At 51.7% G+C, this 23342-nt stretch overlaps 11 protein-coding genes across 11 annotated transcripts; 6 read left to right on the top strand and 5 right to left on the bottom strand.

The window, feature by feature from the left end:
- Window positions 1–92: 92 nt before the first annotated feature.
- BJY04DRAFT_186113 (succinate dehydrogenase [ubiquinone] flavoprotein subunit) lies at window positions 93–2965 on the top strand. Its single transcript, XM_073710846.1, has 6 exons — window positions 93–281; window positions 352–406; window positions 469–542; window positions 597–760; window positions 813–2201; window positions 2255–2965. Exons 1-6 carry the CDS (start codon window positions 240–242, stop codon window positions 2472–2474), a joined length of 1944 nt encoding a protein of 647 aa, XP_073572628.1. The 5' UTR covers window positions 93–239; the 3' UTR covers window positions 2475–2965.
- A 605-nt stretch (window positions 2966–3570) lies between these two features.
- Window positions 3571–4770, top strand: BJY04DRAFT_216907 (uncharacterized protein; the record flags this gene model as incomplete). Its single annotated transcript, XM_073715881.1, has 1 exon — window positions 3571–4770. The coding sequence occupies one exon, from the start codon at window positions 3571–3573 to the stop codon at window positions 4768–4770; it is 1200 nt and encodes a 399-aa protein (XP_073572629.1).
- Window positions 4771–5369: 599 nt separating this feature from the next.
- Window positions 5370–7114, bottom strand: BJY04DRAFT_186119 (argininosuccinate lyase ARG4). The gene is made up of 3 exons (XM_073710847.1): window positions 6993–7114; window positions 6100–6930; window positions 5370–6042 (listed from the first exon to the last, which is right to left on the bottom strand). Exons 1-3 carry the CDS (start codon window positions 7045–7047, stop codon window positions 5534–5536), a joined length of 1395 nt encoding a protein of 464 aa, XP_073572630.1. The 5' UTR covers window positions 7048–7114; the 3' UTR covers window positions 5370–5533.
- Window positions 7115–7273: 159 nt separating this feature from the next.
- On the bottom strand, window positions 7274–8584 carry BJY04DRAFT_186120 (uncharacterized protein). Its single transcript, XM_073710848.1, has one exon. It carries the CDS (start codon window positions 8173–8175, stop codon window positions 7915–7917), a length of 261 nt encoding a protein of 86 aa, XP_073572631.1. The 5' UTR covers window positions 8176–8584; the 3' UTR covers window positions 7274–7914.
- Window positions 8585–9050: 466 nt separating this feature from the next.
- On the bottom strand, window positions 9051–10409 carry BJY04DRAFT_35442 (uncharacterized protein). Its single transcript, XM_073720196.1, has 2 exons — window positions 9917–10409; window positions 9051–9840 (listed from the first exon to the last, which is right to left on the bottom strand). Exons 1-2 carry the CDS (start codon window positions 10011–10013, stop codon window positions 9209–9211), a joined length of 729 nt encoding a protein of 242 aa, XP_073572632.1. The 5' UTR covers window positions 10014–10409; the 3' UTR covers window positions 9051–9208.
- Window positions 10410–10700: 291 nt separating this feature from the next.
- BJY04DRAFT_35446 (uncharacterized protein) lies at window positions 10701–11146 on the top strand. Its single transcript, XM_073720197.1, has one exon. The coding sequence runs from the start codon at window positions 10842–10844 to the stop codon at window positions 11106–11108; it is 267 nt and encodes an 88-aa protein (XP_073572633.1). The 5' UTR covers window positions 10701–10841; the 3' UTR covers window positions 11109–11146.
- Window positions 11147–12212: 1066 nt separating this feature from the next.
- Window positions 12213–12719, top strand: BJY04DRAFT_216910 (uncharacterized protein; the record flags this gene model as incomplete). The annotated part of the gene is made up of 3 exons (XM_073715882.1): window positions 12213–12242; window positions 12290–12524; window positions 12634–12719. The coding sequence occupies 3 exons, from the start codon at window positions 12213–12215 to the stop codon at window positions 12717–12719; spliced, it is 351 nt and encodes a 116-aa protein (XP_073572634.1).
- BJY04DRAFT_186124 (uncharacterized protein) lies at window positions 12290–13233 on the top strand. The gene has a single exon (XM_073710849.1). The coding sequence runs from the start codon at window positions 12910–12912 to the stop codon at window positions 13171–13173; it is 264 nt and encodes an 87-aa protein (XP_073572635.1). The 5' UTR covers window positions 12290–12909; the 3' UTR covers window positions 13174–13233.
- A 3324-nt stretch (window positions 13234–16557) lies between these two features.
- Window positions 16558–18289, bottom strand: atfA (bZIP transcription factor atfA; the record flags this gene model as incomplete). The annotated part of the gene is made up of 3 exons (XM_073715883.1): window positions 16558–16777; window positions 16825–17950; window positions 18184–18289. The coding sequence occupies 3 exons, from the start codon at window positions 18287–18289 to the stop codon at window positions 16558–16560; spliced, it is 1452 nt and encodes a 483-aa protein (XP_073572636.1).
- Window positions 18290–20609: 2320 nt separating this feature from the next.
- Window positions 20610–22064, bottom strand: BJY04DRAFT_186134 (hydroxyisourate hydrolase). Its single transcript, XM_073710850.1, has one exon. It carries the CDS (start codon window positions 21537–21539, stop codon window positions 20952–20954), a length of 588 nt encoding a protein of 195 aa, XP_073572637.1. The 5' UTR covers window positions 21540–22064; the 3' UTR covers window positions 20610–20951.
- Window positions 22065–22208: 144 nt separating this feature from the next.
- Window positions 22209–23340, top strand: BJY04DRAFT_216913 (ArsA family ATPase; the record flags this gene model as incomplete). Its single annotated transcript, XM_073715884.1, has 3 exons — window positions 22209–22598; window positions 22656–23245; window positions 23298–23340. The coding sequence occupies 3 exons, from the start codon at window positions 22209–22211 to the stop codon at window positions 23338–23340; spliced, it is 1023 nt and encodes a 340-aa protein (XP_073572638.1).
- Between the last annotated feature and the right edge of the window lie 2 nt (window positions 23341–23342).

Below are 23342 nucleotides of genomic sequence, written 5' to 3' on the forward strand. Positions count from 1 at the left end.
CAAGCGCTGATTGGCCGTCTCGGCCCCGGTCCTCCCCGTCGGCAAGTGAAGACATGATTATGTCAGCCGGACATCCGCTCTTCGCGGAACCAAGCAAAAGTGTTGGTAGCTTTGCAACGCTCGACTGCACTTCCTTTGCTGCGCTTGCTTGACCTCCTCTCCCCTCTTTCTTCTCGGTTTTGCTTGTTATACTACGGGCTTTGAGGGTTCCTTTCTTTCTACTCGTGTGGTCTGTCATCATGAGCTCCCTGGGCTTGCGGAGCTTAGCTCCCGCCTCAAAGGTTCGTTGCTACGTCGTGAATTGATCCGAGGTTGTGACGGGCTTGGTACTGATTGGGTTTTGTGGTATAGATCTCCCGTGCTTTGAGGGATCAGAGACGTCTGTTTTCTTCTTCTCGACCTGCAGGTACGCATTCAAGTCTCCGAGCGAATTGCGGTTTCGCCTATTGCTAATCCGCCCTTGCGCAGCCCGCATTTTCGGTAGCAACCCTCTGCGCGCTAGGGCCGCTGATGGATACATCTCTGATAAATACCCGGTCATTGTAAGCAATTGGAGGGGATGGGGCTAGATGAGGGTTGGTTCTAATTGTGTACAGGACCACGAGTACGATGCCGTCGTTGTCGGAGCTGGTGGCGCTGGTCTGCGTGCCGCCTTCGGTCTTGCGGAAGCTGGTTTCAACACTGCCTGTGTCTCGAAGCTCTTCCCTACGCGATCTCACACTGTTGCCGCTCAGGGTGGTATCAATGCCGCTCTTGGAAAGTATGTCGGCCTAATTATAACGTGACGATGGATCGCGCTAACAACCCAACAGCATGCACCCCGATGACTGGAGATGGCACATGTACGATACCGTGAAGGGTTCCGATTGGCTTGGTGACCAGGATGCTATTCACTACATGACCCGCGAGGCCCCTGCCAGTGTTCGCGAGCTCGAGGGCTACGGTTGCCCCTTCTCCCGTACCGAGGACGGTCTCATCTACCAGCGTGCTTTCGGTGGTCAGTCAAAGGAATTCGGTAAAGGAGGACAGGCCTACCGTTGCTGCGCCGTCGCCGATCGTACCGGCCACGCTCTTCTGCACACACTCTACGGACAGTCTCTGCGCCACAACACGAACTACTTCATCGAGTACTTCGCCATGGACCTGCTGATGGAGAACGGCGAGTGCCGCGGTATCATCGCCTACAACCAGGAGGACGGAACCCTGCACCGCTTCAAGGCCCACCACACCGTTCTCGCTACCGGTGGATACGGACGTGCCTACTTCAGCTGTACCTCCGCCCACACCTGTACCGGTGACGGTATGGCCATGGTTGCCCGTGCTGGTCTTCCTAACCAAGATCTGGAGTTCGTCCAGTTCCACCCCACTGGTATCTACGGTGCCGGATGTCTGATCACTGAGGGTTCTCGTGGTGAGGGTGGTTACCTGCTCAACTCCGAGGGTGAGCGTTTCATGGAGCGTTACGCCCCTACCGCCAAGGATCTTGCTTCTCGTGATGTCGTCTCCCGTTCCATGACCATGGAGATCCGTGAGGGCCGTGGTGTCGGTCCCGAGAAGGACCACATCTACCTGCAATTGAGCCACTTGCCCGCTGAGCTGCTCCACGAGCGTCTCCCCGGTATCTCCGAGACCGCCTCCATTTTCGCCGGTGTCGATGTCACCAAGCAGCCCATCCCCGTCTTGCCCACCGTCCACTACAACATGGGTGGTATCCCCACCAAGTTCACTGGTGAAGTCCTGACCGTCGACGAGTCCGGCAACGACAAGGTCGTCCCCGGTCTGTACGCCTGCGGTGAAGCCGCCTGTGTCTCCGTCCACGGTGCCAACCGTCTCGGAGCCAACTCCCTTCTCGATCTTGTCGTCTTCGGCCGTGCCGTCTCCCACCGTGTCCGCGAGATCGCCTCCCCCGGCAAGCCCCACGCCGAGCTCGCCTCCGACGCCGGTGCCCAGTCCATCAAGGACCTCGACTTCGTCCGCACCGCCGAGGGCCCCAAGTCCACCTTCGACATCCGCAACGCCATGCAGAAGACCATGCAGACTGACGTCTCTGTCTTCCGTACGCAAGAGAGCTTGGACGAGGGTGTTGAGAAGATCACCGCTGTTGACCAGCTCTTCGACCAGGTTGGCACCAAGGACCGCAGCATGATCTGGAACTCCGATCTCGTCGAGACCCTCGAACTCCGTAACCTGCTGACTTGCGCGTAAGTATCTTTCCGTAAAGAACTCTCCAAAACATATGACTAACGAGCTGTAGCGCCCAAACCGCCGTTGCCGCCTCCAACCGCAAGGAGTCCCGTGGCGCCCACGCCCGTGAGGACTACCCCGACCGTGACGACGAGAACTGGATGAAGCACACCCTCACATGGCAAAAGACCCCCCACGGCAAGGTCGAGCTCGGCTACCGCGGCGTCGTCGACACAACCCTCGACGAGGCCGAGTGCAAGCCCGTCCCTCCCTTCCAGCGTACCTACTAAGCGCCCACTCTATCAAGACTCAGAGCGTTCCCCCACCCACCGAACGTTCTGGACTCAGTTTCTCATTTTTTCCCTTGGAGAACCGGGATTGGAGGCCTTCTGAGAAGGAAAAAAGAGCGTCATGAAAATTCGACCCTGTTGATGTGATTGATTTCCCTTTGTCTTCATATGTGTATATCCATTGTTATTTTTTTACCCTCTAGGCGATGAGTTGGGAGTACTCATGTTCCTATTTCCTTTTTTGATAGCCATCTGTTAGCTTATACAACCGGAGTTTTTCTTTGCCTGAGTTCTCGATGAGATAGATCACATACATACCTTTGCTCATTTGCTCGAAATAGGTTTGCTCGTGATCGAGCTGAGTTGCTGGTGGACAGCATATAGCTGCTGCATCCCGAGCTGGTGAAACGATCCTTCTTTGTAGTAGACAAAGAGGAAGCCCCCGCGCAGCCTCATGCTATTGTTAGGAAAGAGACTTGATAAAAAAGCCACGAGGTCCTCGTGTCTCAGATCTTGTTCCAGAATCTTTATCGAGTCTTGTCTCGTCGTACTGGCCAGAGCACCTAGTACAAAGAGATGAGAAGCCACGCTCTTCGACACCACGGTTACCAGCACCGAAAATACTTTGAAAGAATGATGCCGCTCGTGATACACTTAGGGACGAGCCATCAGACGCCATCCATGGATTTGGTTATTGAGGTCTTGGGCCGTGAGAGATGGTCTCATAATTCCGAACTTCACTCTTGACCTCTCCTCCGTTGGGAGGACCGTATTCCCCTTCTTTTCTCTTGTCCCTTCGTCTCTGCTCTTTTTTGCGTTCTGTCTCTATACTCGAACCCTGAGCTGGTCTCATGCATTACAACGCTCCTTGAACCTCTCTTATGTTTGATTTGACTGTTTTCATTAGACTTCATTTCTCATGGCTCGGATCATGATCCGCCAGAGTACGTGCTCGGCTAATACGCAGTGGTATGTCTGTACGAAGGGTCCATTTCGGGGTTGTTGTTCGGTTGATCCATGTACGACGGGAGTGTGTCCGGATAAGAATAGTAATGAGCTGGCGACTTCGAGTGATGGTGAGACTGCGACGGTTACGATGACGACGACCTCACGAGCGACTTCGACGACGACACGGACTGCGACGGCCACAGGAACGGTGACAACCATCAGGGCTACGGTGACGACCACAAAGGCGACCGAGCCATCGACGACGACGAGCAGGGATATAGACGTTTCTAGTACGAATGTCAGCTCTATGGCATCTATACAGACGAGTACCCCTCCTTCCACCTCGTCCGAAGCCCTTGATACTTCACCCACTGCATTACCTGATACCGCAGCGCCTTCTGAAAAGCAAAACAACACGGCACTGATTGGGGGTGTTGTTGGCGGCATTATCTTCTTGCTGGTCATTATAGCCATTGCATTCGTGCTGCTTCGCAGGAAGCGAAAGCGAGGTAGTCGGTTCAAGCTGCTCCGCTGGCGATGCCCTCGAATGGAGCTTGAGCAGTCAAAGCTCGAGGCAGGCAGCATACCTAGCACGACTCCAGCACAGACTCGGCCACCCTCTACTGCTATCGGAAGCGCAGTACCAGTTTTGCAACCACCCACAAGCACAGCAGAAGACCCGTCACCCGTCATCTCCCCCCTCCAAGCCCACGAAATCACCTCACCTCATACCTCACGACCAAATATAAGCCCCGACTCGAGAACAGTCCCCTTCCCAAGCCTGACGACTGACTGTCCCACGCCAACAATCCCCAGTTACCCAGCAGCCGTTCATCCAGCCTTCCGGAACGAGCCAAACCTCGACCTCAGCCTCACAGCCCTAACCATGCCCACCCCCATCGACTTCAAACAGCCCCTCGCTGCCCCCCTTACCAAAACCGACATCAAAACCAAAACCCTCCCACCAGCCCCAACTCCAATCCACCCCCTCGCCCCCGAACTCCCAGACACCGGTTTCTGGCTCCGCCGTCAAGAACTCCCTCCAAGCCCAACCCGGAACCCAATCAACATCCCCTTCCTCGAGCGCCTGCGCCAGAAACAGCAGAAGCAACTAGCGCGTTCAGCGGGCCCGTCAACGTCAATCGTCACGTCTGACGGGGCAGTTCTGTCTGCGAACTTTACTGGCTTTCCTGCTAGCGAGGGTGCGGGCCTGGCGCACGCGATGAGTTTCATGAACTATGATCCTGGCTCGCCGGTTGAATCCAAGCCAGCGAGTCTGAGGAGTGAGAGTGGGAGGAGGTCGCTGGTTAAGGAGATGGTCAAGGAGAGGTTTCGGAGGAAGTCGTGAGGGGAGGTCGTTTGACATTAGTAGGGTGTTGGCATAACTGTATCACTGTATGGGGGGGTGAGGGTGATGTAGGATGTTGCACCGTTCTGCAGGCGTCTTCGTGAGATCGTTACAAAGGCTGTATGTGTATGTGTATACGCATATACATAAACCAGCCGTGTGTCGTCTCATATCTGACCTCAGTCTCCGCGATATCCTCGAGTTCGGGAAGAGACTGATATCTCAACAACATATCGGTCGCAAGAGGATGAAGTCGAATTGGGTCTCTGGTGACTTTTGTGTTGAGGTGAGGTGAGGTGGGAAGACGAGAGAGAAGAAGCTTGAAACACTCACCGCAGGCCGGTGTACCTACCCATCTAACCTTCCTTGGAAGGAACTCCCCTCGCTCTTCCAAGGTTTCCACTTTGCTTCGTTCCTTTACTACCTACCCAGCGTGCTAGATGCATGTCTCCTTTGTTTTGTCCCGATTGTGGCATTGTTTGCTCTGTTCTGCATTGCATTGCATCTTAGATAGCCTGCCAAGGGCCTGGAGCCTTGATGTACACGACACTACACAACACCATGTCTTCTAGTTTAGATAGTCACCAGGAGAGAATGCCAACCGAAAAGTCTATGTATTAAATCATATATCACAGAAGATAGCTCTGAGCACCGCTCCACGACCATACAATATTTTAGTTAGTTCCCTTTTCCAAGTCCAAAAAAAACCAATCCAACACAATCCAATCCATCTTCCTCCAAAGTGGAATAAAATACATTACAATCACAGAATGCTCTTAAGCACACTCGTCTGCTCCAGCACCGCCCGCTTGCTGCACCCACCAATCGCATCCTTCAGCTCCACCGCGCGCTCATAGTCCAGACACTCCTGGATATCGTCGCCGAATCGGGAGTCGATGCCCTTGAGCTGCTCGAGCGACAGCTGGTCCATGGGCACGTTGTGCTGTTCAGCCAACTGCACAACGCGGCCGGAGATATGGTGGCCCTCGCGAAAGGGCACGCCCTTGCGGACGAGGTAGTCTGCGAACTCGGTGGCGAGCATTTCGGGGGCGAGCGCCGCGACCATTTTCTCCGGGATGGTGGTGAGGGTTGAGAGGACGCCCGTGGCGATTTGGATGCTGTCGCCGACGGTCTTGATGTGGTCGAGGAGGGGCTCGACGCTCTCTTGCAGGTCTTTGTTGTATGTTGTGGGGAGACCCTTGATTGTGCACATTAGGCCGGCCATGTGGCCGAAGGCACGGCCGGCTTTGCCGCGGAGGAGCTCGAGACTGTCTGTTTTTAGTTAGTAGATGGATTCCGGTATGGGATGGAAGATGGAAGATGACTGACCTGCGTTCTTCTTCTGAGGCATCAATGATGATCCGGTCGAGTAGGCGTCCGACAGACGGACAAAGCCGAACTCCAGACTAGAGTAGATGATCAAGTCCTCGGCCCAGCGAGAAATCTTGAGCATGAACGAGCTACCCCACTGCATGGTCTCCATGGCGAAGTCACGGTCACCAACAGCGTTCATCGAGTTGTAGAGCAGACCCTCGAAGCCCAGCTCCTTGGCCATAGCCTCACGGTCGATCTGGAAGGGGTTTCCAGCAAGGGCACCAGTGCCCAACGGCGAGCGGTTCACGCGCTTCGTAACCTCCCGCAACCGCTTCAGCTCGTCCGCAAAGGCAGTCGCGTGAGACAAGAGCCAGTGGCTCCAGCGCACAGGCTGGGCCTTCTGGAGATGGGTGTACCCAGGCATGAGGTAATCGATCTCCGACTCGGCGCGGGCAATCGAGACCTTAACAAGATCGCAGAGGAAGCTATCCAGCTTGCGGAGCTCATCCCGCAGCCACAAACGCATGTCGGTAGCGATCTGCTCGTTGCGAGATCGGCCAGTGTGTAGTTTTCCGCCGATATCCTTGCCGATGATCTCTGAGAGGCGGCGCTCGTTGGCAGTGTGGATGTCCTCGTCGTTCTCCTTGACAACGAAGCTGTTGCTGCGCCATTCCTCGGCGATCTGCTTGAAGCCGCGCTCGATCTCGGAGAACTCGTGCTCGGTGAGGATGCCGGATTTTGTGTTCGCGCGGGCGAAAGCAATTGAGCCCGCAATGTCTTGGCTCCAGAGGATGCGATCGTATGGGAGAGACTGGTTGTATTGGACCATGAGGGGGTCGAGGCCCTCTGTGTAATAGATGAGTGTTAGCTTGCGTTGTTCGGCGGGAGGCATTGAGGGTGGTACTGACGGGTGAAGCGACCTCCCCACAGCATGTTCTCTGCGACAGCTTTGGAACCGCTCATTTTGATGCAATTGAAGAGAGGCTGGGGGTAATTGGCACGAAATTTAGGATTGTTCAGTGTTGTTGGGAAGGTTTGTTGTTGGCGATAAATCGAAAATGAATCATTGAGTGCGCATGAGCGCGCTAGCCGTTTTGGTATGACTCATTGGCCGACCTCGGGGTCGATCACTCCTAGGATCACTCCAGCAGGGCAGGATGGGATGTTCATTCTACCTCAAACCTGTTATTATGCTGTCTACTACATACAAGCATTTTGAGCTACAAGAAGACTCAGTTACACTCGATAAGGTACAAGAAAAGGTCCAATTGTTTACTTTCCCCAGTACGCGCTATACGAACCTACGGAGTATATATTTCTGGACATCTCAACCACGAAAGGTAACAGTCCCAGCGATACTCCGATAGATAGTCCCCGTCTCAAGGTCTTCAATTGCCACTCCGTTCAAAGTAGAAACAGTGCCTACCTACTACCAACTTAGGTATAAAGCAAACAACACCCAGAACGAGAAGAAAACGTCATAGACAAATCCCCCTCGCAGTTATCACGGGACATCAGCTAAACATGGAAAATAACGAGCATCACCAACGACGAAGGGGGCAAGCCCAATAAGCCGCCCCAATGTTCTACCTCTCTAGCTTCGTAGCCTGACCAGGGCGAAAAACGCCCACCAGGCCCAGCAAGATCATCCGGTCTAAATTGAAACCCTGTCGGATATTTAGCTCCAAGAGCCAAAACAGCAGCAAAAGATGTCATGAGCCCTACCGCCAGGGATTGGGATGAGCTAGCTCATTCAAAATCAAAAGAGGAGACCGAACATGACCCCTGCTTCAACTCGCACTTCATATAACCCATAGGGCCGCCTGAAGCCTAGCTGCAGCGAAGTTGGACGGGGTTCATAATCCTGGCTGGACTTAGACTAGAAAGTAGAACGGTACTAGAGTGGGTATGAGATAGAGTCATAGAGAGCTGAAGCTGAAGCTCGAGCCCCCAAACCCGAGAACCTGGAACAGAGAAAACAAGCGCCCCACTGAGGCTGGCTGTCAGTGCCAGAAAGGGGTAAAGGGCACAAGCGGGATGGCTCTGGCAGCCATGACACATGGCATGATGGCACGGCATGGCGATGATCATGATCCTCAGAGTTAGTAGATCCAGGATTTACCTATCTCGATACTCCGTACTCCCACTTCAAAGAATCCTTCTTGCCTTGTCTCATCGGGGTGGAGATGGCGACCCGACAGGCTGGATAAATTAAGAAGATCATGCTCTAGCCCCTGTGCTCCGTACACTGTATCACAGTATCACTACCTGGGCACGTGGACAATGACATCGCACAAGCCTCCAGCCGTAGCCGGGAAATGGCTGAGACTGATGGTCCGTGGGACTCCGGAGTGCGAGGATAAATTAAAGAAGTTGACAGATCAACTTGGCTTCTGGAGCTGAACCCATGACAGCGGGACGGACGGGAGGAAGGGCAGGGGTTTTCGGCGTTCAGGGCGAATCGGTTGCTATGGAGAGAGAGAATCGAGTACAAATGGTGGCTGGCTGGAGTGGGCTAGATAGCTAGCGTAGATTTCCCCTGAATTGAACAGGGACTTGAGACGGCATGACGCGTGGTGAGAATCAGAAACAAAAATAGATGATGATGATGATGATGATGATGATGATGATGATGGAGCTGGATTTCTAAGCATGATGCTATAGATCGCACTTCTGTAAATGCTCCATGTGGAAAATGAAATGATTGTCCCTGACTCCCTGCATACTCCGTAGGGCTCGGGGAGACCGATGTGGCTGTGCAAACATGGCATGGAGATCATCCGCATATCCGGTCCCAACGATTTGTTGTTGCTTTTCTTGGTCGTTGGTAGGATTTTTTGACAGTTGATACACGTCAAAAAGTATTTATCCACCTAATCTAGTTGATTCAATAGTGTAGCTTTGGTTGGGGGCCGCCCTATACGGAGTACTATACGGAGCAGTTTCACTGCGCTCCACCAATGTCCACGCAGAGAAAGATTGTATAGTTGAATTCCTCGCTAATATTATCTTAAAACAGCCGAAACATAACAGACAGCTGAACTATCCAGGTACAGAAAAAAGAAAAGAGTAAAATAAATAGGGTCGATTTTCATAGAATCATCAATTCGTAACCCGCCCCTCTCTATTCAGGTTCCCATGGGCTGCGCGACCCCACCATCCAATCTTCCATCGCAAGCCATTCACTCCATCCTTTCTCAGCTGTACTGAGTTCCTCCTCAGTAGCATCGTGGAGAGGATGCATGAACGGAAGGTGCTCATCGGGAAGGATGTCGTAAGCGGCCTTTGTCGCTGCCCAACCGTTGCTCTTTGCCGTGAACAAGTAGTTCAGTCTTTCCTGCTGCCAAATGTCGCCGATACCACCAGCCCAGTCACTTCCAAAGAATTCTTGAAAGATCGAGGGTCTGTCATATCCCGTTACAATGAGGCGTCGTATGTAGTGGCGCAGTGAAACATGGCACGAGCCCTGGCCAGCGGGAGAGTTGCTTGATTGCTGGCAGGGCAGACGGATGTTGATATAGGCTGCAAGAGACTGTACAGCATTGGAGTATTGAGCGCGGCCAACAAAGTGCTCCATGCAGGCTTTGTACCGCGGGAACCAGTCGAGTAAACGCACTTCATGGGGATGTGCGCTCAAGACTGGCTTACTTGGGCGCGAGTCATTGTTTTGAACTTCAGGAGATGATTGATCCATTGGCGACGAATGCAAAGGCTCGAGCCTACCCAATGCGTATTCAGCTTCTAGATTAATGGGCTCTGTGGGGTAGGCGGTTTAGACAGGGGTCTCACACAAGGGATTTAGAAGCGGGCTTTGAGGAAGAGAATATCTTACTTGCGGAACGAAAGGGTACTGCGACGTCGAAAGAGGGATCGCGCATATCCATAAGCGGAGAGACTCGATTTCCAAAGCCCTGAACGCTCAGGCTCATTGCTGTTTGGCATATATGAGGGGTTGGTCAGGGTCAATGAGGCCCAAGTAGAGTTTCAAGGTAGAAAGGTAGAAATAGCTTGGAAGAAGTATATCTCTAGAGAAAGCTCGGAGGCTAAGTAGTGAGTAGTGAGCGACAGTGACAGTGGCAAGGAGGGCAGGCAGCCCTCCTTATAGCCGTGACTCCTGGGCACTTGCCATTTCCCCACGCTGCAAGCAGCAAGAGCAGCACGGTCATTCCGAAGCACGAGTCGAATCCTGCCGAAACAGAAAAAGAAAGCAAAACCAAGACGAGGCCGATCGATGGTGTAAGAGCCGTCTCAGTAAGGTATATGCCGGTTCCGCCGCGGTAGTGGAGCACGGGAGCAAAGGATCTGAAGCTATCTCAGAGACTCTAATGCTCCTATTGAGAGCCGGTCTCAAGCCACGGATTGCTCCAGCCACAGAGACAGGGAAGCGGCGGTGCGTGGGGCCGTGGCGGAGCCTCGGGGTAGGCGATATTGCATGTGTGGCTGTGCCGCATGGGGCTGGTGCAGTACTGCCTAAGGCATCAGGCCGATCACCCGGTTGACTTGTTGAGGCGCTTGACCATAAGGCGTAGGGTCGCTGTCGTTACCTTTTCCTCATTAGGAACAGCTCGAGCACTGACCAGAGACTATTTGCTTTTAGTTGTGTTTGCGTGATCCCGAGAACCTGGACACCTCCCGCTGGTGGCCGCCCACTCCCAGTGACAATGGTCTTTGGTCTTGCTCTGTCGGAGCCTGTCCTTGTCCTTGATCCAAGGCAGGGGATTTGGAACCTCGGCTAGCGCATCCTTCTTTGGGCATGAATGACAGAGTCTCGAGTCGCAGTGAGGCCCAAGCTCACATTCCTCGCTCCTTCTCGCAGTAGTCGTGGAATAGTCTGGACTCGACCTCGATCTCACGCGGTTTGCCACATTGCTCTTTTGGTTAACATGGCTCTAACGCTGAAGATACGGAGTATTGAGAATGAAGGAATGTCAATCTGCTTTGGGGCGCCTTGGAAAAAAAGGCCTTTGCGAGCCGGCGTCATTAGGGACCATGGCTGGGGCTTTCCGTGCCAAAATAATCAATAGTCGACAAGAAGATTGTTTGTGACAGCTCTTCTTTCAAAATGCTCGCGAATGCTATTCTAGTCTGGTGCTAGAATTCTCAGACTCTGAGGATGGTGACATATCCATCAGCCTGATCCACGGGGTTTACTCGTTGACGTGAGGCGGTCCAACCTAGACTAGCAGTAGCAGGATGTCCAAGCTGCCAAGTTGGGTGGGTAACAATTTTGAATTGACAAGCAAAAGAGGGGGACGTTACGTGCTCGACATCCACATTTACACCCACATCCACATCGTTATCATGGCAGTCACCCATGGTACTCTGTACAGGAAAACGTGGACGAAAGCCCAGGCTTTTTTGTCAGAGACGCAAGGGATAGAAAGTATGTTGCAGCGATAAAAAGGCAGATCATTTGTCGGTCTGTCGGTCACCCCGGGCTGGCTGGCACTGGCAGGCGGCCCCTAAGCAAGCAATCCCCTGCAAGCGTGGACTGTGGAGCCCCCAAGAGTCTAACGTAGCCCGACATGCTGACCGCAACGACACTGCAGGTTGCAGTCTGCAGGCCAAGTAGTAGTAAGGAGTGGCTCCAAGTCAATCTGCAAGACTGCAAGTAACACGCGTGCCTGAGTTGTTGGAGACAGACCGAACCCCTCCGAATCCATACCAACAAGTGGACACCTCCAATTTGGCATCCTTTGGCACTAGTTATGATTAGCGAGACAGCTGGAGGTTAATTGACTAGCGCAGGCACTTGGGCCTCGTTATTGGCCTGCTTCCCAACTGCGATGAAATCATGCCCTGCGCACAATTCAAATCATCAGCCCGATGTCCGATCCTCCACACTCATCGGTACGATCGTGCTCCAATCACGATCTGTCCAGTGACGCTAGAATGACCTCGAGTAAGACGAAGAAGAAAAAGAAATGAGCTGATGCTGCAGGCATCTGAGACCCTGGGGTCTCTTAAGTCTCACCATGCCATGCGCTGGACATCTCCACTCTGCTCACCACCATTTCCTTGGGATATAAGACCTTCAAGGTTTCTCTTCCACCATCGATCATTATCTACAAGAGATTTACAAGACCTTAACAACGTGCCTTACCCTTGCTCCAACCTTAGCCGTCACAATGAGCTACAAATCCAACTACGAACCTTATGTGAGTCTCTCCTAACAACTACTGAGTGCTCGTCTAACAATATCCAGACAAGCCAGAGTCTCGACATCAACAGGGTGCGGCCGTCCGACGAGCTCCTCTACCCACTTGGAGATCTATACCCTCACGTTGTCGCTCTCCAACTACAATCGCATGAAGAAAGCCCGTGGTCGGCGCCGAAAAACTTTACCGGCTATCAAGATATCTCATACTGGACGGAAATCGTTTCATCACCACGGTCACTCCCGGAACATTACTCGAAACGATCTCTACGCAGGTACAGTGGTAAGTTCGTCCACATTCCACATTCCACGTTTGCTCCCTTGTGACTTGTTCATTTTGCCTCTTCTCGCCCGATATGACCTGTCCTAGACACAACTAACATTGAATCTAGAAGCCACCAAAAGCCGATTCGTGTCTCGGCTCCGACGCCTCCTCAGCCGCGATGAACTACGAGGACGCCGGCGTTTCGTCGAATGAGCATTCCCCGGCAATGCTTTTCCTTTCTTCCATTTTCCGCATTTTTCAGCTGTATACCCTAATGATCTTCTCTTCTTCGGCACGGAGTACGCCGCCGTTTCTCCTTAACCGCCATTTCCTTCCACATACCTCACCCCTTGCTTTGCTACACCGCATACTCAACGAATAACGTTATCATCATTCGATCACCATGCCACGCATGGCGTTTCCTTTGTCATCATTTTATCATTCCACGGCACCGTCAGGCCGGCTCTTCTTTTCGAACGTGTTTCATTTTCTGTTTTCTTACTGGGTTTTAATCTTATTAGCGAGGAGTTCATCGGGCATCGAGTCATGCAAGGAGCGGTATCACGGGCATTTCGGGCTTCTGTTTTCTGACACTTCATTTACATTGTGCGTTCTGCTGTCATCTTCCCACGTTGTTCCAGGGGTGCGCGTGATCTCTGAGTCATGACTTCGTACTCTGGGCCGTTGTCTTGAAGATATTAGGACAAATATCATAATCTTTCGGACATCAATTTCCGACGCATTCTTCGGAGATGCTTTGTAGCACCTGTATACAACCTCCATTCTACTCGTGTAATGCCCAGAGACCCGAGTTACCCGCGTAGCATACAACCTCTGTATATTAGCAAGGAACTCCGTCGCCTCCTCGCACATTCCATGCCTATCACAACTCAAACCCTCCCAAATTCCAGCCATAACCCAATCTAATCTACCCGCCCGTAGCCGTAACCGTAACCGCAACTCTTTTCCTGAGACCTCTAACTCTCGATACTCAAGGCTCGGCCCATAGAGTTCAACCCCTCAAACTCAACCTAAGATAAGACAACACAAGGCAAGGCAACCTCCCCAAGCAAGGGATAACCTTGACTTATGCAGTGCACCCCAACCCATGCACCCACGATGTAAACGTGACGTGAGACTGACCTCCAGCTTTTCCCTGCATCTATCCGCTTTACCGCTTTACCCTTGAGTTTGATTGAACTTTCAATGATTTCCAAGATCCAGCATCAAGTGACCATATCATGACACAATCCTATCACATTTAACCAGAGTGCAGCACAATGCAATGGACGGTATACCGAAAAGAAAGAACTCCGTAGATGAGTCAATCTGATACCTCCCTTAAACTTTCGGCATTTATTAGCAACCACCCTGAATAACCGCTAACTATCCCACGCTACAGCCCACCACGCTATCTCAACCCGATTTGACTCGACTATCACTTAGGTTGGGCTAGTCTAGACTAAACCAACGAGTGCAGCGATCACCAACTGCCACTGGTGGGCGTGAGCTATGGAGAATGGAGGAGAAAATCAAATCTAATCATTTATGGATCCGGTTTGACTCGGTGGGTGGGTTCCCTAGTGAACCCGTACTGTACTTACTACCGATTCCGGCATAGATGTGACAACCTACCTCCCTAAAAGACTTTAGCTCACTCACGCAACCAAGGTCCCCTGAACTTGAAGAGGGGGGCGTCGACTTCAAGACAAGTCCCGACGGAGTATACTTTCAGGCGGGGTAGAACCCCTCCTTGGATTTGTTCAAATATTGCATGGACTTCTCACGTTGGGGGTTGTTCCTTGGTTGATGCACATGAGTACGCACTCTTACAGCACGTACCCCGCATCCTGAGTCTGGATGTACTGTACTGCAGGTTCATCGGCATCCTCCATGCTGCACGCAAAGGCGGGCACTCCTTTTTGCTCTCTGAGAACTTAGTAAATGACTTGTCGAATTGTGCTCCTCAAGACAGAGGCCGATACCCGCTTACCTATTCACTTTGAGTTCAAGACGGCGATCGTTAGCGGCACCAAGCGCCCCCGCTCTCCATCCTCCTGATCTACAGATGTAGCGGTGAAAAGGATTTAAGCTCTTCAGGGACAGGGACAGGAACATGAAGGGAGATTAACCCCTCCAAGCCTTGAGTCTTGACTAGATACGAATAGCCGAAGATCAACCAGGTATGCATGTATGTACTTGTATGGAAAACCATCTATGTCTGTGCTCTGTATGTGCTCCAGAATTATCTCTACGGAAAAGGTCTTCCTGGCCCGATCTGACGAACTGCTGTTGAATCTGTAGATATTCTTCTATCTCTTAAACTTCTCGTATTGCATAACTACAAGGCGACTTGTACCACCCAGAACTAACAACCCGATATATTGGCAATGCAGTTGCACAGATACTCGGCTATTATTCTCGTGTAACCGTCTCCCAAACTCAAACCATCAACTTGGAATACAGTATACTCGATCAGACCTATCACTATACTCAGGGCAATGCCTGCACCGCAGTATAGCAAACAACCCAAAGGAGCAACCCACCAGGCTTTCAAGGTTTCCTACCGATTACACTTTCTTGAGAACACTACGCGACTTGAGGTTCGATTCCTCCATCCAGTGGCATCCACAGCAACCGCAACCGAAAGCCCATCTCCAACATCCGTCGTACACAAGCCAAGCATTTCTCACCGTCTGGATCCAGCTCGCGGAAGTATAGCCCACATACCTCGGCCTGCAAATCTACTCGAGTCGATCATCGTCCACAAACAGTGCATGGTGTACCGGGTATCTCCAAGGTTGGTCGGTACATCAGCCTACCTAAAAAGATAGATAGATAGATAGACAGATAGATGTCCTCGGCACTGGTACAGGCACAGGCACAGAGTGTTCCGTAGATAAAGCCAGAGTATACTTGAAGTAATTATGAATGAGTAGGCACAGTAGACCAGACAAGACAAGACAAGAAATGCGATGAGAGAGAGACCTCCTCTCTTCAGCAAGTAAACGTGCAGTAACTTAGTACATCAATACAACAACAATCCACCTGGTTCGTTTCCCGCTTCTCCTGCACTCTCTCTAGAAGAACTCTAGTTACCGTAACTATAGCAATAGCACCCTTGTCAGTCACATGAGCCCTCCATCTCTAGCTCGCTTATGCAGGTCCCCGAAATCCATCCGGTCGGTGCTCCCTTCCCCACGCCCCATTGGATTCACCGCTGTAGTCTGGTGCTGGCGTGCTTATTCTGCATGCATGAACTCGTAATACTATTCCATAAGACTAAGACTAAAACTAAACCACAGCCATACTACGTCCCGGGTAAACGTAGTCTCGTAAACTTTAGATCAGGGTCAGGGGTCAGCGTGCAGAACAACGCAGGTCATCTACAGTAGTATCTACAGATGTAGGACGCTGTAGTAGATGTCTCTCATTATTTCCCTGTTTATTAGACAGGCATACATGTGCTCCTGTACTGTAGTGCTGGTGAAGCAGGGCAGAGATGCAGTGCAGGTGCAGATGCAGGTGCAGGAACGCGTATGCCATGACGGGAGAGTGAGCGCATCGTGACTTTGAAGTTCGTGAAACTGACTCCATATCTCGATCAAGGTCGAGGTCAGGTCCACTCGAAGGAAAGGCGTGTGCGACTGCGGTGCTCATTTTTCGGGAAAATGCTCCGTGTCGGGCCTGACCTGGCAGGACTGCATATATCATATTGGAGTTGGATATATCATACTGTAGGTTCGGTGGGTGGAATGAAAGGTCGGGCGCGAGATGTTGGCGGGTGGGGATGTGAGATGTCATATAGATCGACTTGAACGATAGGTCGGCTGCAACTTGCCTGTCAAGTTGATCAGGATGGGCGTGTCTTTTGCGTTCCAAGTGTGCGCAGGTGTGGGACAACCAGTTCCTACTCCATGCTCAAGCGATGAGGATGTGACTACATCATTCATTCGATATACGTCAAGCTTTTGCTAATTGGTACATTCCCTAGCCAGATACACGCGAAAAAGACCACACTGAACGCCGTGAACACCAGTTATTAAAACTCCTAAGTGTATGGAGGATTCGGATTCCAGATCAACCCCTGCGCCTGTGAAACCGGACAATCTTTGTGTGCAAGCAACAACGTCTTCAGGTTAACAATCTCTTCCCGCAATTGAGTAACCGTCGTTGTCAGCGCATCATTCTCTGATGTGAAAAGTTCCACCTTGGCCTGCAAATTCGCAAGCCACTGCTTTTTCCGTTGTCGACATTTAAGTGCCGCAACCCTACATCCAGTTAGGAGCGATCAAAAATGCAGTTGACGTCAACATACCTATTCCGTTCAAGGAAGTTCTTCCTCTTCTCCTCGTCAGTCATCTTCTTCGATTCGCCTCCCTTCTTCTTTGGCTGTTCATCATCCGACTCGCCTTCTGAAGGGGATTCGGTGCTGACAGAGCCGTTGTTGAGCTTCGTCCGTTTGTTTGAGCCCGGGTTGGGCTCTTCTGTCTTTCGCCTGTTCCCTGCTGTATTCGTAGCTTTCGATGAGGCGTTCCTCTTGCCTCGGCCTCGAGCAGCAGGTTTGGCTTGTTCACTCTGAATATCAGATACCTCATCACTTGGCTCTCTAGCCACTACTCCGTTTACGTGAACGGATTGGCGTCGTGCATTTGCATCGCGTAGAATTTCATTAGTTTGGACGGTCTGTGTGATGGCGGCTTGATTTGGAACGGCAGCAAACTGATTAGCTGGCGGTTGCCCGCCCTTGGCTAACATGAACAGTCCATTGGCAGCGTCGGCGGCATCGTGGTGGCCGAACGGATCAACTGCAGCAGGCTGTGCGGTTTTAATGTCCATTGTGGTAGTGATCTGGGGTACTTGTTCAGGGTCGGTAGTGGGGTTCGATGTAGGCGCAATACTGTTCTTCTTGGTTGCAGCCACGTTCATAGCAGTACGGTGGAACTCAATGGTCGACGGGGTGGCGCCGCCGCTTTGCAACTGCTGTATCAAAGCTTGAGAGTTGGGACTGGGGGCTGGGAACATAGAACCTCCACCACCGGGCGTCAATCCGGTGCGGAGGGATGATTCGTTTGGCGTTGGGAACCCTCGTCCAATACTGTCAAAGTAGTCACTACCACCAGCAGGCCCTGCAAGCATGGCCGGACTGAGGGGTCCGGAGCGCAATGAGTTGGACCAGTTGTAGGCTCCCCCGGCAGAGCTGGCACCAGGGAGAGCAGGTGATGTTATTGACGCGACCGGGGGGAGTATTGACTTTCCCGGGGTTTCGCCAGAGCCGCCAAAGGACTGCTCAAACGGATTCGGCTCCAGGGCGAAAGGATTGTGAACAGAATTGAAGTAGTCGGGTGTGTCAGTGGGTGCGGATGCGTTGGGTCGTGGAGGAGGCGCTAATGAGTTCTGAGATTCGCCATCCGCCTTCTGATCTTTGAGGTCTGATGGAGCATCTGTATAGACGATACGTCAGTATTGGTATGCGAAAGAAGCGGCAAGTCGCGACAATGCGCAGCGAGAGAGGAAAGGTGAGGGAGGTAGCTGTCCGACGTCATCATGGAAGACAATACGGATTGTATGAGGTCATCCCGACAACACGTCAAAGGAGTAGAGACAACATCGAAGTTTAAGAGTGGCACACAACCACAGATCGCAGGCCGACTACCAGCCTCGGGAGCGTACTCACCATGATCCATCTTCATGCTGGCGCGTTTCGCATCCATTGGTGAACTACGCGCGGTAGGATTGGATGTGAGGGTTGTCGAGACAGCCGAAGCCACGGCGGCGGACATGGTGACCTCGCGCTCAGATTGTTATAAGGGCTGATTAAGAAGGGCTGCTGCAGGAGGACCCGTGGTCCTGAAAGGAAAAAAAGAAAGTAAAAACGAAAAAGAAAGAGTATGAAAAGAGAAGAAGCCGGCCGATTGGGTGAGTGGCAAAGGCAGTTGGCAGGCCGAAAAAAATTCAATAATAAAACAGTACACAGAGAAGAAGCGAAAGCAGCGAGATGTGTGGACGCCTCTGCGGGAGTATCGCACGGGCAGTCGCGTCAAGGAGGTTTGGTCGAAGAAGTGACGTATTAAGAGCTCAACCACAAGACTGCCAGGGGAGCAACAAGAAGATATCCGTGCATTAATTGTGTAGTGCAGAGGGATTGCAGTGTGGTTGTACCCCAGAAACGAGGCTTAAGGGTCAAGTCACTGGGTATGATGATAGTTTGTGGTGATGGCAGACTCCAGAGGAGAGGAAGAAGGAAAGAAGAGAAAAGTTGTGACGTAGTCTGGGTTGGACAAGGGAGGAATTGCAATAAATTTAGGGGGAAAGAGGGGAGGCGGTCGTCAATGAGGTAAGCGGCAGAACCTGTCTTGTCTTGATAGAACTCTGAACTGCAACCCTGGCTTCGTACAAAACCCTCCAGTCTGCCGCAAGAGGTTGCACTTGGTCTCAGTCCAGAGTTGTATCGAGGTTTGTTCTTCTCTCTGTCGCCGTTCTCCCAACCTTTCCGGTATATCTTTCCCTTCCCAGCTTGCCTACTCTGCCCGTTTACTCCGTACTAATCTTGCCCTCGACTTTCGCACAACCGAGTCGCAGATTCGATTGGAAATCGCAGGTGAAAATTGAGAATCGAAGGAAATGCCCGCTTCCGATTGGCCAGGGCCGAGATTCTCGACTATCAATCAGGACTTGGATTAATCTTCTGTGGCCGCGTTGGACTTGGGCGATGGTGGGTTCCGGCAATTCTTTGCGCCAATGCGAATGACGCAAACTGGAGACCTCAGATTTGCACGCACAACCAGATCTGATCCAAGGGATACAGAGGTCAAATAACCAGACTATCAAGGGTTGCTGCTAGGATAAAGCAGGTCGAATCTCAACGCTTCCCAGATCGGCCCTCGATCAGACGGGATGAAGGGGGAATTGACCTGGAATTATGACTCCATGGTGACGACAACAGGAATTTTGTCTCGACCTGGTGGGTCTGAAGGATGTCGGACCACTGACCGTTCGGGCGGGTGGCCACTGGCTTCGCGAAAACCAGTTGGCCCACTTCCTGTCAGCCACTCATTCGGCTCTCTGGAGTCCCCGCTTCATTTTGGCCGCGTTGGAATCTGCTGTCACGCATCTAGACGAATCAACTTCATGCATCCGGCCGGGGTTGGAGTTAGGCGGTCAGCGTAGAGACACCACTCACGACGCGTCTGCTGGTTTTTTGTTCCTTCAGGGGCGGATTCCAGGAATCAAACCACCTAGGCAAGATATTATTGGTTGGTATAAGCGATGACGCAATGCCTCTAGAGCATCGATGCCTCTTATCAGTCACGTGAGCAGTCAATGCTCGCTCTCGTTGGCGAGCAGTACCAACGTTGCCACTGGGATTTAGTCGATCCGACATCCGTGTCAGATTGTGAGATAGTTGATTTCTAAGCAGATTGTAGCAAGAAAGAGAAGTTTGATAGAGGTCGGCGACTCGGCTGAAAGTCAGGTATGCTATCCACCTGCCGGAGTATGACTCGCCATATCGTTATCGCGATTAGCTCGGGTGCAATTCAATGAAACCTTCTCCTGCAAGCACCATTTTAGTTCTGACGCGAAAAGCCACCCGGACGTTCAGCTACCCCAGAGTGCTTACTTGGCGGTGTTTCAAGGGTCGGAATCGAGTGGTCTCGCGCTGCAGGGAATAAGTACGTATACGTACTGGACAACACGTACTTTGGTGCAGTTCGAGGTACATTATCAGGGATGTATTCTTTATACTGAGTACTCGGTAGGGATTCGGAAATCGGAATGGGTGGTGCAACAGGTTCGATGTCGAAAGAAGCATTGTCGCCACTCGGCGACACCGGGAGCCTCGGCTTTGGAGCTTGCGCAGGTGTATTTTTGATTAGTAGGTGCGAGGAGTCTAACTTACTATTCACACTATGTACGCATAAGGTACTTGGTAGTGCACTCCGGAGTATCTATGTGGTGCAGAAAATGTGGTAATACAATATTAAGGTGCCGTGTTCGCTACATTCTGGCTGCTCTTGATCGTTTTCATCTAGATATATATGTCTAAGGGCATGCTGTATCCAAGTGTATATATATATATATATATATTGTACTCCAGTAAAGAAGCGCATGTTGACTTACTCTATATTTTTCTCGGCTAGCTTCTAGAATGATTTGTTTCTTGAATCCCAGAACGCTCTTTACATCGCTCTTTCATGATCTCTAATGAACTATACTTGTACAAGTTGTACAGTTACTCCATACTTCGCTGCGGGGAATAGGTTAACATACAAAACGGGATCCACGTACGTCATTAACCGCTTTGATGAGCCGCGATAAAGATCAGATATGCTTCCTATCAACCTAAATCTAGCCAGTTTCAGATATGCCTGAAACAATCCGATATCAACCGCTCGAAAGCCTCGTGCACCGCTCAACCTTATTATACTAAGCACACCCCCCGCATCACGACCCCCGATAAGTCGAATAATTCCAAGGCCCTAGGAGCACAGGAACATGATAATGCCTCCACCCCTCCTCGCCCTCCTTTCCGCGCCCCTTAACTGTGAACTTGACCTCCACCTCCGGCCAAAAGCTCTCGACACCCTGCGCCTCGAACCACGGTCCGACCTGGAAGCTCAGCGCCCAGTTTGTCTTGCTGTCTGGCGCTGGGAGGGCGGCGAGGACATCGGGAACGCTAGGTTGCGAGTCTGATGCTGATGTGGAAACAGGGAGCCAGTTCGCGACGCGGCCGTCTGCGTTTGTTGTTGCGGTGAAGGTGGGGGTTTGGGTTGTGGTGTTTGCGGACGGTGATGGGAGGAGGGTTAGGGTGACGGGGAGGTTGGCGGCGGGGGTGCCGGTTAAGGTATTGAGGACATGGCAGGTGATTGGGTCGCGAGACATTTTGGGGGTTGTGGTTGGTGTCGCTGGTGATTCGGAAGAAGGGGAAGTCGTAGATGAGGTTGGGAGGAGGTGGTTTTGGAATTGGCTGAGACGGTCTGTGACTTTGCCCAGGTGCTCGCTCGATAAAGATGGGCTAGAGCCAGGGTCCATGAAATAGTAGCTAGATGCTGCAAATATAAAAGGTAAGAAAATCAGGCAGGTGAGAAGTTTGCGCTGCTTTTGTATCTCCGCCGGTGGTGTCGGAGTCCACCGATGAGGACTGCGCTCTCCGGAGTATACCTTCAGTGGGGTCTTCCAGGTAGTATCAATACTAGAATAAGTAGGCGACTGGGCTCTTCAAGGAACAATTGCAATATGGATATGGGTTTTAGCAAGAGATCAACATCCTCCGTATCTCTCAAGCTATGAGGTCAAGTTTAGCTTCCAGGAACCTGGTCACAAGCAATTCGTATTTATTGGTGGGGTGCTCGAGGCCTGAGGCATAATGCCTCTGCACGTGTCATGTTGACGGCGACTAAGACGTCGTCCGTCGTTTCACACAGCACTCAGATTACTGAACTCACCTAGCAGTGATTGAAAATCGAGATAGGTACTGTATTTTCCTTGGGGCAACGGTGTTGATGGGCGACAGACGCTAATTCTTTCCGCTTCTTAGAGCTTCCCGAGTCGGCCAGAACTTTTGTCTTTGCGGGGAAGATCATACCAACCTGGTAAGTTTATCTTGACAAATCCCAAGGTCTCGAAGACTTAGAGTGTCTGTATGATCCTTGTCTGACTGTATCGTCTCAAGCAGCCAAACAAACCACGGATAACTACGAAATGTCTTCCACCGCGATCGTTCACGACGACGACCTCATGGAGCCCACGCTCCAGTCGATTGTCAACCAGAAAACACTGCGCTGGATCTTTGTTGGAGGCAAAGGAGGTGTTGGAAAGACGACAACCTCTTGTTCACTCGCTATTCAACTCGCGAAAGCTCGCAAATCTGTTCTGCTCATCTCCACCGACCCCGCGCACAATCTGAGTGACGCCTTTGGGCAGAAGTTCGGGAAGGAGGCTCGCCTTGTTGATGGATATACCAACCTCAGTGCCATGGAAGTTGATCCCAATGGCAGCATCCAGGATCTCCTTGCGAATGGCGAAGGCCAAGGAGACGACCCTATGGCTGGGCTTGGTGTCGGGAACATGATGCAGGATCTCGCTTTCAGCGTATGTGACAATACTTGCCGTTCCCCCATAGCTTTGGACTGACTTTCACTGTATTAGATCCCTGGTGTCGATGAGGCCATGTCCTTTGCCGAAGTTCTCAAGCAGGTCAAGTCCTTGTCCTATGAAGTCATCATCTTCGATACTGCCCCCACCGGCCACACTCTTCGATTCCTCCAGTTCCCCACGGTGCTCGAAAAGGCCCTTGCGAAGCTCTCACAACTATCATCTCAATTCGGTCCGATGTTGAACTCGATTCTCGGAGCCCGCGGTGGGTTGCCCGGCGGTCAGAACCTCGACGAACTCCTGCAGAAGATGGAATCACTGAGAGAAACCATTGGCGAAGTCAACACCCAGTTCAAGAACCCAGACATGACTACTTTCGTTTGTGTCTGCATCGCGGAGTTCTTGTCACTGTACGAGACCGAGCGCATGATTCAGGAGCTGACAAGCTATCAAATCGACACACATGCGATTGTGGTCAACCAGCTTCTGTTCCCCAAGCAAGGCAGCGAATGTGAACAGTGTAATGCGCGAAGAAAGATGCAGAAGAAGTATTTGGAGCAGATCGAAGAGCTGTACGAAGACTTCAATGTTGTTCGGATGCCGTTGCTCGTTGAAGAGGTTCGAGGAAAGGAAAAGCTTGAGAAGTAAGTGGGAGTCTCATCACAAACGACTATCTTCACTAACAACCGTCATCAGATTCAGCGATATGCTTATCCACCCTTATGTGCCCCCGCAGTAAGG

Source organism: Aspergillus karnatakaensis, assembly GCF_047715665.1.
Source record: "Aspergillus karnatakaensis strain CBS 102800 unplaced genomic scaffold BJY04scaffold_17, whole genome shotgun sequence".
In the NCBI taxonomy this organism is placed as follows: Eukaryota; Fungi; Ascomycota; class Eurotiomycetes; order Eurotiales; family Aspergillaceae; genus Aspergillus; species Aspergillus karnatakaensis.

Coding starts and splice junctions, on each gene's coding strand:
- BJY04DRAFT_35446 (XM_073720197.1), top strand. CDS start 10,842: ATGACAGAGTCTCGAGTCGCAGTGAGGCCCAAGCTCACATTCCTCGCT.
- BJY04DRAFT_186120 (XM_073710848.1), bottom strand. CDS start 8,175: ATGATCATCGCCATGCCGTGCCATCATGCCATGTGTCATGGCTGCCAG.
- BJY04DRAFT_35442 (XM_073720196.1), bottom strand. CDS start 10,013: ATGAGCCTGAGCGTTCAGGGCTTTGGAAATCGAGTCTCTCCGCTTATG. Junction 9,841..9,916: donor AGTACCCTTTCGTTCCGCAA/GTAAGATATTCT, acceptor CCTACCCCACAG/AGCCCATTAATCTAGAAGCT.
- BJY04DRAFT_186119 (XM_073710847.1), bottom strand. CDS start 7,047: ATGAGCGGTTCCAAAGCTGTCGCAGAGAACATGCTGTGGGGAGGTCGC. Junction 6,931..6,992: donor GTGGGGAGGTCGCTTCACCC/GTCAGTACCACC, acceptor TCTATTACACAG/AGGGCCTCGACCCCCTCATG. Junction 6,043..6,099: donor GCCTCAGAAGAAGAACGCAG/GTCAGTCATCTT, acceptor AACTAAAAACAG/ACAGTCTCGAGCTCCTCCGC.
- BJY04DRAFT_186134 (XM_073710850.1), bottom strand. CDS start 21,539: ATGGACCCTGGCTCTAGCCCATCTTTATCGAGCGAGCACCTGGGCAAA.
- BJY04DRAFT_186113 (XM_073710846.1), top strand. CDS start 240: ATGAGCTCCCTGGGCTTGCGGAGCTTAGCTCCCGCCTCAAAG. Junction 282..351: donor GCTTAGCTCCCGCCTCAAAG/GTTCGTTGCTAC, acceptor TTTGTGGTATAG/ATCTCCCGTGCTTTGAGGGA. Junction 407..468: donor TTCTTCTTCTCGACCTGCAG/GTACGCATTCAA, acceptor GCCCTTGCGCAG/CCCGCATTTTCGGTAGCAAC.
- BJY04DRAFT_186124 (XM_073710849.1), top strand. CDS start 12,910: ATGCCACGCATGGCGTTTCCTTTGTCATCATTTTATCATTCCACGGCA.